Source organism: Hevea brasiliensis, chromosome 1 (genome assembly GCF_030052815.1).
Source record: "Hevea brasiliensis isolate MT/VB/25A 57/8 chromosome 1, ASM3005281v1, whole genome shotgun sequence".
In the NCBI taxonomy this organism is placed as follows: Eukaryota; Viridiplantae; Streptophyta; class Magnoliopsida; order Malpighiales; family Euphorbiaceae; genus Hevea; species Hevea brasiliensis.
This window is the reverse complement of record NC_079493.1, coordinates 124,802,631-124,813,524: the sequence shown is the minus strand read 5'-3', so window position 1 is coordinate 124,813,524 and position 10,894 is coordinate 124,802,631. Positions and strand designations below refer to the sequence as shown.

Genomic DNA, 10,894 nt, shown 5'->3' with positions numbered 1-10,894 from the left:
TTATTTTTGTTTATATATTTCCCAGTTATATATGTATGTATCAAACTATTATTTTTGTTTTCATATCCTAAGTCACAATTCATTATTAAACAATAAAATTTTGTAAGAAATGTAACAAACTATGATACTAATAATATTATCCAATCAAATTCCAAATTACCAATATAATCCAAAAATATTTACGATGGTAAGAAATAAAATAAAAATAATCTAGTTCATTTTAATAATCAAATTAGCTTTAAAATACCATTTTATTGAAAATAAAATTTAATTATAATTATTAATAAGTGTTTGAAATAACAAGAATTTAAAAAATTGCAAAGATATAGTGAGTGGAATTACTAAATAAAATTTAAAAAAAAATATAATATTATATATATAAATATTAAATATAAAAATATATAATTCGACAATTTAACCGAGATGAACTGAATATTATATTCCTCTTTGGTTAAGCAGCTTTTTATTTGTGAAAATCAAAAACGAACAAAAAATTTCCAAAAACCAAAATGAAACCAAATTTACCTATAAGATGAACTGTTTTTTCGATTTTGTTTGCTCATTTCTATGGATAGGACCCATTAGTGGTTATGCCTTGTTCAATGGCAAATGAGAACCACCTGTATTCAAGTGAATATATGGGATGGCAAATTCAATTTGCTTCTGATGGGGAATTCGTTTTTGCCTCAAAATTGATGAAGAATTCTTGCTTAACAGGCAAGACAATATTAAGCAACTTCATTCCAATCTTCACATCGTTTTTCATGCTCATTTAAAAATATATTTTTATATTAAAAATATTACGTTATATGAATATAAAAATATTATCTTCCTTTCAAAACTATAAACATAGAAATGGCTTAAAAAAAGTATAAACATTAAAAATAAAATATAACAAAGAAATGCCTAGCCTCATTTGATTTAGTGGTTGAAAATATATTACTTACTTAACAGAATCAAGTTGGAGTCCTCGTTTTCTTGATCCCAAAAAAAAAAAAAAATTATTTAAAAATTCTGTAGCACTAAATATTTATATTCCAAACTTGTTTGCTAATTATTTATGCTCCAAACTTGTTTTAGTGTCTAATGGATACTAGAAAAGCATTGTTTAAAATGGCAAGTGATGCCAATATTCTAAACTTGTGCCTATGAAAAGAAAAAAGAAGATTGATGTTACTTTATTTTTTTCTTTTCAAAATCTCTTATCTGGAATGTAAAATTTTTTAAAATTTTAATTCAACTGATTTTCTTATTAATTTTTGTATTTAAAATAAAAAGATTTATTTTTTTTAATTTAAAAATTTTACATTTTAAAAAAATAAAATTTATTTATGATTATATGAAAATTCCTTTTAATTTTTTTTTTATAAATAATTTATTCCAAACGATTCCAATATCTATGATAAAAGAGAGAAAATTAAATTTCAAGAATAATTGATATTTTAGTTTGATACTTTCAAGAATAATTGGATACTACTAAATTAAAATTCATTAATAGATCACAGATTTTTTGGTTTGATATTTTAGTTCAATTCAGGATCACCAGTGCACGGCTTATACATAAATGTGCATTCACATAACTCCAATGAGAACTCTAAAATTCTAGAATAAATAGCATCGTGAGACATTAGCTGGGGATATTGCAAGCCCCCATTGGCAATTGCCAGTTCATACAGGACCAAGTAAGCCCTCAATACGGGTGCCTGTGTTACATGATATTGCTTTATTTATATTGCGTTTGTTTCACGAAAAATAATTTATATATGAAAAATATTTTTTAATAAAAAAATTTCATAAAAATATTTTTCATTGTTTGTTTGTAATGTTAACTCTGCCTAAATAATTTGTGCTTAGCCGATCCCAAACCCAGATAAAGGAGAGGGGTTGCGGTAGGTGATAATCAGCGTAAAATTTTGTTACACCTCATGATATGGATTCTTATGAGATAAACGTTGGGGCATCCTCTACTTACGATGCGCTACATCAGAGCCCGGGTGGAGTGAGAAATATGCAAGGGTGTAAAGCGTTCACCGAAAGCAATGCGCTATACCGGCGCCCGAGTGTACCGAGTGTAGTGTTAAATGAGCAAGGGTTCCCATATCATGGATGGGTGTGGATAAAGAAGTTAGTCCATAGGACAGATAGTATAACAAATAATGGAACAGAACACAAGATAGGTATAGAGAACAATATAAGATATCATAGAAGGAGATCAATTAGGAAGAAATAGGATAGGAGGAGAATTAGAATTGGTACTTGGAATGTTGGATCACTTACAGGAAAATTAATAGAGCTTGTGGATACCTTGGAAAAGAAAATGGTAAATATTGCTTGCATTCAGGAGACTAAATGGGTAGGAGAGAAAAGCAATGAAGTAGTTAATTCAAGATACAAACTGTAGTTTACTAGAAAGGAGAGGAACAAGAATGGAGTGGGCATAATCATAGACAGGACATTAAAAGATGCCATAATAGTTGTGAAAAGAGTAAGAGATAGAATTATACTAGTAAAGTTAGTTCTAGAAGGAAAAACAATAAATGTAGTTAGTACTTATGCCTCACAAATAGGACTAGATAGTGAGAGTAAACAAAAGTTTTGGGAAGATATGGATGATCTAATGCAAAGCATAACGAATGAAGAGAATATTTTAATTGGTGGAGAATTGAATGGACATATAGGAAGTGATAGGCAAGGTTATGAGAATGTCCATGGAGGTTTTGGTTTTGGTAGCCGAAATGAGGAGGGAAAAAGCATCCTGGATTTTGCTATGGCGTACGACCTAATACTAGCAAATACCTACTTTATGAAAAGGGAGTCACATTTAGTGACTTTCAAAAGTGGACATCATTGAAGCCAAATTGACTTCCTCTTAACCAAGAAGACAAATAGAGCTCTATGCAAGGATTGCAAGGTCATTCCGGGAGAGGCTTTAACAAGTTAACATCGGTTAGTGGTCTTAGATGTCAAGTTTAGGAATAATTCAAGTAAGGCTAGAAGAAATATTATAGCTCGAATAAAGTAGTGGGAGTTCAAAGGAGTAAAGCAAGTGAAATTCAAAAATGAGCTTCTCGAGTCCGAAGCATAGAAGCTAGATGTGGAGGCCAATGGTATATGGATACAGATGGCATCAAAGATTAGAGAATTAGCTAGAAAGATACTTGGAGAGTCTAGAGGACATGGACCACTCTCAAAAGAGAGATGGTGGTGGAATAAGGAATTACAAAAGGCAGTGAAGAACACAGACCTTTGAAAAGTTATATAAGAAACTTGGAACTAAAAAAGGAAAGAAAGATATTTATAAATTAGCAAGGAAAAGAGAAAAGAAATGTTAATATCTCAATCAAGTTATGTGCATTAAGGATAAAGAAGGAAAAGTGTTGGTGAAAGATGAGGACATTAAAAAAAGATGGAGAAATTATTTTGATAATCTCTTTAACAATAGTCAAAGTAGTAATAAGGTGAATATAAACTACAGAGCAATAGAAAAAAATATGAATTATACTAGAAGAATTAGATCTTTAGAAGTAAAGGAAGCACTTAAGAGAATGAAAATGGGTAACGCCTGTGGACCTAAGGGAATACCAATTCAAGTGTAGAAGTGTTTGGGAGATATGGGAGTGGCATGGTTAACAAAACTATTTAATAAGATTCTGAACTCAAAGAAAATGGCTGGTAAATGGAGGAGGAGTATTTTTTAGTACCTATTTTTAAAAATAAGGGATACATACAGAGTTGCTCAAACTATAGGAGAATTAAATTTATGAGCCATACTATGAAGTTGTGGGAGAGAGTTGTGAAACATCAACTACGACATGACACTTTTATCTCTCCCAATTAATTTGGCTTCATGCCTGATCGTTCAATTATAGAAGCAATCTTTCTCATTAGAAGCTTGATAGAGAAATATAGAGATGTGAAGAAAGATCTACATATAGTTTTTTTATCGATTTGGAGAAGGCTTATGATAGTGTTCCAGAGATGTCTTATAGAGAGTGTTAGAATAAAAAAGAGCATCTACCAGAGATGTCTTATAGAGAGTATTAGAATAAAAGAGGGTATCTATTAGGTATATACAAGTATTGAAAAATATGTATGAAGGAGCAATTAATATTGTGCGCACAGTAGGAGGGGATACAAGAGATTTTCCTATCTCAATTAGATTATACCAAGGTTCAGCTATAAGCCCTTACCTTTTTACATTAGTTCTAGATGAATTGACGAAACATATATCCCTTGATGCATGATGTTTGCGGATGATATAGTTCTGATAGATGAGACATGAGAAAGAGTTAATAGAAAGCTAGAGTTCTGAAAAAGTACTCTAGAGTCGAAAAGTTAAGTAGAACGAAGACAGAATACATGCATTGCAAGTTCAGTGAAGGCTAAACTGGTGATAGGGAAAGAGTTAGTTTGGATGAAGTGATATTGCCCCAAAGTAATCACTTTAAATATCTCGGCTTAATTCTTCAAGTAAATGGGGGACGTGAGGATGATGTTAGTCATAAGATTAAAGCCGGATAATTGAAGTGGAGACGTGTCACGGGAGTTTTATGTGATCGTAAGATTCCCAATAAGTTAAAAGAAAAATTTTACTGTACAGTCATACAACCATCCATGTTATATGGTAGCGAGTGTTGAACAATGAAGGAGTCATATGTGTTTAAGATAAGCGTTGCGAAAATAAGAATGTTAAGGTGGATGAGTGGCCATACTAGGCTACATAAAGTCCATAATGAGAATATTAGATAAAAGGTAAAAGTGGTGCCAATTAAGGATAAATTGAGAGAAGGAATATTGAGGTAATTTGATCATATGAAGTGTAAACATACGAAGGCTTCAATTAGACAAGTAGAGCACATTGGGTTAGAAGATAGAAAGAAAAGAAAGAATAGACCTAAACTGACTTGGAGGAAAGTAGTACAACATTACCTAGAAACATTACACATTTCCGAGGATTTAACCCAAAATCATTTAGAGTGAAAAAAGAGAATACATATAATTGACCCCAATAAATTTTTTAGATAAAAACTTAGTTAAGTTGAGCTTATTTATTTGTAAAATTAAATTAATGATATATATTTATTTCACATATGTATAAACATGTTCACATTTTAATAAGATTATCAAAATTTAAAAAATAAAAATAACTTCCTCTTTTGAAAAAAAAAAGTTATTTTCCCTCAAAATAACTTAGTTTTTTCTTTGACCAGAAAAATATTTTTCATTGACTAACTTTCCTGTGCGTCTCAAACACCAGAAAATGCCAAAAACAAATAGAGTCTTAATCGCTTGTTGCATAAATACCAGGGGAACAAAAAAAGGAATAAAAGAAAATAAGGCCACATTCCATGCCTCAGCAAACCCAATAATGTGAAATAACTCTAAATAAAATTCGCATACAACAGACAAATATCAAGACAGTCGAAGCTATTAAAGCAAACTAGTGTCCATATGGGACAGCTCATTCCCTCGCCACAATCACTCCATCCTACTTGGTAGATAACACTCATACCTACATGGTAGAAGACTGGGAAATAAAAAAAAGCAGCATACATATTATGTATACATCCATACAAACGGCAAGCATATGGATATGAATATGCGGGTAACGATCTCACCGCAGGATAAAGTGAAAACAGAAAAGACTTCCTAATTGTTTAAGACTCAAATTACACCTGCAAAGGCAGGAAATAAAGGTCTGACGTTAACTCTTATCATTACTGGTAGTACATAAGTTGCTGGGTAGCAGCAACATTCTGAAACCCACCATCATATATTGCTTGGCTTGCTCCAGCCGCACCCATTCCCATTGCTGCTTGTTTAAGAGGGTGTTGCCCCTGAGGGTGCATCAAGGCATGGACACCGCCCATCTTGCCCATTGCTAGTTGCCGCTCATATGCCAAAAGGTCAGTAGCTGAGAGGCCTGGCAAAGGTGCAGCTGCAGGCGGGGGGAGTGGGTTTGAACTTGTCCCTGGTGGAGTGGGCTTGCTACCCCAAGAGCACTACAAGCACAAGAACAGCATTTGAAAATCAGTTTCCAATCGAAATGTAAAGGGCTCCTTCAAATTTCTCCCACATGAAAAAACACCCCTCCTTCCATGACATCAAAATTATACCTAGATGCTAGATACATAAAGGTAAAAAGTACAATTTGACATACCTTTATTTGTTTGCCATAAAGAATTGACTGGGTGTTTCCCATCTGAATAGCAAGAGCTGCCTCAGCATGAGTACCGTACCTCACAAAACCAAATCCTTTATCCTGCTGAACTCTGACCTCCTCAATAACTCCAGCACCAAAAGCATGGAAGTGGCGGTGGAGATCAAGCTGGGTAACCTGCAAAATAGAACATCAATAAATTCTTGGAAATTGTAAGCCAGATTTTCCAAGCGAACATTCTCCTTGTAAGAGAACACATTACAAAACAATCACATACACAAACACGCCTGAACACTGCACGCATGGATAGGTCGAAAATTTTCTTACTTCTGGGGCGAGATTTCCCACATATACAGTTGTATACTGAGGATTGTTTTCAGGAGCCTCATTATTAGCTGTCTCTTTGCCATCTTCTGAGCAATCAAGGAGAAAAAAATTATTAGTTAAGCTTTCAAAATTGTTTGCATGTGGAAGAAGAACTACATATATCAGGGCTATATAGAAACAAGAGGACAGGATAAAAAGTAAAACAAATCACAAGTACAGACATTGATGCATTCAACAAGATAATAGAAATCAATGAACCCCCAAAACAGAATAATGATGATCAGCACACATCTCAGAAGATAAAATTGTAGAATACGAAAATCATGTCACGTATAGCAATAATTCGAATAATCAGATACAGCACAATTAAACTGATGTGCAATAGGACAGGATAAAAGGAAAACAAATTATTGTCACAAGTACTAGGCATTCATGTATTCAATAAAATAACAGAAATCACCAAACCCCAAAACAGAATAATGATGACCTGCACATATCTCAAAAGATAAAATCCTAGAATACTAAAGACATAAACCATTAATTCACTTCATCAGATATGACACAACAAACCTGATGAGCCATTTGTTAGTTCCACCACACTTTTGGCATCAGAGCTTTGTTTGTCGTCATTAGTACCAGCGCCTTTGGTGGCCCAGTTACAACGAATCTGTCTACTCCCAAGCCACTTCCCTAAAAATGAGCCAGACAAATAAGCATTATTGTCATGTACTGTATATGGGTTCAGCATAAGTATACTATGATTACTAAACTCCACCAGTTCACGTAATCAAACTGATATAATCCTATACCTTGCACCCAGTATTATTTAGCAATAATAATTACCCTTTCTCAATAAGGAGAAAGAGTTGAGAGTGGGTTAAAACTATTATATGTATATCCCTATATTGCTAGTATTGTAATGTTAAATTTTCCTTTTCACCATTACCAATTGCAGAGATATTCATATATAACTTGCAAATAATTTTACAGAAAATAAATCAGAAGGCAAAGTGAACATAACAAACTGCCTATTTCTGATGTGAAAAAGTGATTAGGTTGAGAAAAAGTTACTAATTCAGCAATTGAACTTTATTGGATAAGTGTTAGGGCACATAAGTGTAATAATCCTGAAGCTAAAACAAATTTCAGTAATTCCCTTAATCCATACCTGTTAAGTCATTTATTGCACTTTGGGCATCCTGAATAAAAATAAAAATGTTAGTGTCATATAAGGCCTAATTTTATATAGAGGAGAAACGCACATGATGACAACACTACCTGTTGATTTCGGAAAGAAACAAAACCAAAGCCTCTTGAGCGCCCAGTCTTCTGATCCCACATAACCCTTGCATCTCTGGAACCAGTACAAAATCAGAGATGGTCCTCCACTTTGTAACACCAATTAAAATCATATAATATTTTTTCAGAATTTCACAATTTCATAAATTCAAAATGCTAAAGCTCATCAAGCACACACACATAAAAGGAAGGGCAAAAGACTTACGAACAGCTGTGATAAACTGAAAAGCAGGCAAAAAGTGTAGCATCAGTAACCTCAGGACTAAGATCTCCAACAAAAATGTTGTAATGACCTGCACATCATAATCAAGTTCCAGCCTATGTATCAGCAAAATGATAAGCAGATAGTTGAGTATTAAACACAAACTCAATCAAGAACCAACCAGATGTATCTTCCCGCTGACCACTAGCATATGCCCAATTAACTTTTATAGGCTGCCCGAATCTGCAAATCACATGATAACAAGATGTAAGGTTAAAACAAAGTAACAGAAAATCAGTAGTAGAGTCAACTAACAGAAAAAACGAAAGCAAGCTACATACAAATGCCTTCCATTAAGAGATAATATAGCAAGAGCAGCTGATCTGCGATCGAAGTAATGAATAAATCCATAGGATGACTGCATATGCAGACACAACAGAGATGTCAAAAACATTGGAAACAGCTGGCATATATTTTAAGAAAATGGCTAATTAAGTCATTCACATCAAAACACACCAACTAAAACCATTCAGAATAAATAAAGATCAACCCTATTTAGTCAATTGACAAATGTACCTTTTCCTTTCTGATAAGCTTACAGCCTTCGACAGGACCGGTACTCGCAAAAACTTCTTGGAGAAGTGGTTCAGTTACCTGTGTATGGATATTTCCCACATACCTGCATTTTTTTCAAAAATAAAGAAACTAGAAGTTTAAAAAAAAAAAAGAAAAAAAGAAAATAAATAAAATTATAAGTGACCTTGGTCGATTATAAAAACAAGTGAAATCACACAAGTAGCGAGCACATTTTCATATGGCTTGAAGTGCTGTTGAAAAATTACCAATAGATATTATCTTACACTAACACTAGATAATGTCTATATTTACAAAACAACATATTCAGTGAAGAAAAGCACCACACTTACTAGATGAGTAAAGTAGAAATGAAATGGGCAGTTGCATAAGTATGTGGATAAGATGGTAAGCACACAATGAAACAAAACGAAACAAAATTTAAAAAAAATAAAAATAAAAAGGAAAAAGAAAAATTTCAGAACAAACACTCACACACTGCGGCAAGTGCTTGGATCAAAACCAGGAGGCAGATTTCCACTAGGAATTGGCTCAATCTGCAAAATAAAAATGTAAAACGAAAAGAATATAAAAGAAATAAAACTAAATCATATAAAAGAAAACTCCCTCATTCTACCCAAATCAAAAGCATTTTAACCCAAAACAAAAGTTAATGAGGTATTAATAACTACATTACAAAAAGATGAAAATTAAAAAAAAAAAAATCCCACAGCTCCACAGAAAATTTGTGAGTTAAACAAACCTAAAATGGAGAAGACAAAATGGTTCTCATAATAAATCTAAATTATGGCCAGAATGACTCAAAACTAGATAGAAGACCAAAAAAAAAACTATATTTAAGTTGTTATCAATTATACTCCAATATACCTTTTCCTATTTGTATACTGTTAAATTCATTGGTCAAGTTAAGAACACATAATTCAAAAAGAAATTGCCCATTGATTTCCCAGATGGAACTCAAGGCTTAAGATCTTTAACACGACACAAATAAAGCACAGTTTCTTGTGCTTTTCTGAAAGAAATTCCAAACGGCAAAGGTAAAAATCCAACAGTTTTTTGTAGTTTGCAGCAGATAACATTAGAATGAAAATTGTGATGATCTCTTTAAGTTTATAAAAACGAGAAATAAGGGTTAGTTTGCTTTCATCATCTTAATGGAAACTGGGAAATTATACACTTCCAATACAATCAGATGGCCTACACAGAGATTCACTCGTTGTAAGTGTCAGCGAAGGAAAGAGAAAGGAACCAAGTTTTGCTTTTTTTCATTTTTTTTTTTGAGGGGAACACGAAACACTAGTTATATTCTAACAGGTTGTGCATGTCAAATAATGTTACAGCATTCATGCCTGCTAAATGATCATGGGCCAATGCAATAATGAAGTCTACACCAAACATTATTTCATTTTCAAATGGACCGCACTTGCCTATGAGTATTTGGACAAGCATGGAGAGACAAAGGGCACCACAACAATGCCTAACAAATTGTGCCAAGATAAATTTAGTCAGGATCAACAAGGAAGCCAAAGACTAGTTGAGTACTAATTTAAGTAATCTGGCAAAAAAAGCAATGTCAAAGCCCAACTAGCACATAGGCATAGCATATCATTAGCAAAGTTAACTTCCCATTCATCTGTAACAATAACACCCCCCACCAACCCCCCTCTAAAAACCAAAAAAAAAAAAAGAGTGGAGTAGGGGGAGTAAAAAACAAACAAGTCAATAAAAGTATCAAATTCAAAACCCTAACATCTAACATTACAATGACGACGACAATACCAACCCTAAACCAAGAATTCCAAAAACGAAAATGCTCCAGAATCACAAATATTCAAATCCCTTAGCTATAAAAACCTAACCCTAGCTCCAGCAACCCAATCAAACACAGACACAAACAAACCAAAACCTTCGAAAACAATCAAAATCAATAACATAAAATTCGAAAACGGAAACGCAATCGCATCGATGATTCAAGAAGCAGAGAAATTGAGAGAGAGAGAGAGAGAGAGAACCTGAGGAGGAGCGAGAAGGCCAGGGTGGTAGAGAGACTGTTGTTGAAGAAGAGCTTGTTGCATCAGAGCTTGTTGCTGCTGTTTAAGCCTCTGGTGCTGCATTTTTGGTGTTGTAAAATGGGAAATCGGTGTGTTTGTTTCCCGAGAAAAGTTGGTGCTTTCTTTTACCTTTTTTTTAAATAATTCGAAGTAAATGGGGAAAAAAAAAAACAAAAAACAAAAAACAAAAATGAAAGAAAAAGGACGAAGGGAGAGAGGCCTCTGAGGGAGAAGGGGAGAAATAGAGGAAGAAATGAGTGG

The 10,894-nt window shown here is 33.4% G+C and overlaps 1 protein-coding gene across 2 annotated transcripts; it reads right to left on the bottom strand.

The window, feature by feature from the left end:
* Positions 1 to 5,349: 5,349 nt before the first annotated feature.
* On the bottom strand, positions 5,350 to 10,894 carry LOC110634264 (oligouridylate-binding protein 1B). 2 transcript variants are annotated; one of them, XM_021783210.2, is made up of 13 exons: positions 10,595 to 10,855; positions 9,057 to 9,118; positions 8,565 to 8,667; positions 8,330 to 8,406; positions 8,170 to 8,231; positions 7,992 to 8,079; positions 7,766 to 7,841; positions 7,656 to 7,686; positions 7,058 to 7,177; positions 6,488 to 6,573; positions 6,161 to 6,337; positions 5,768 to 6,002; positions 5,350 to 5,675 (listed from the first exon to the last, which is right to left on the bottom strand). In XM_021783210.2, the coding sequence occupies exons 1-13, from the start codon at positions 10,694 to 10,696 to the stop codon at positions 5,665 to 5,667; spliced, it is 1,230 nt and encodes a 409-aa protein (XP_021638902.1). In that variant the 5' UTR covers positions 10,697 to 10,855; the 3' UTR covers positions 5,350 to 5,664. The 2 variants fall into 2 exon arrangements, with proteins under 2 accessions (XP_021638902.1, XP_021638901.1); XM_021783209.2 differs by having other exon boundaries at positions 5,350 to 6,002; positions 10,595 to 10,894.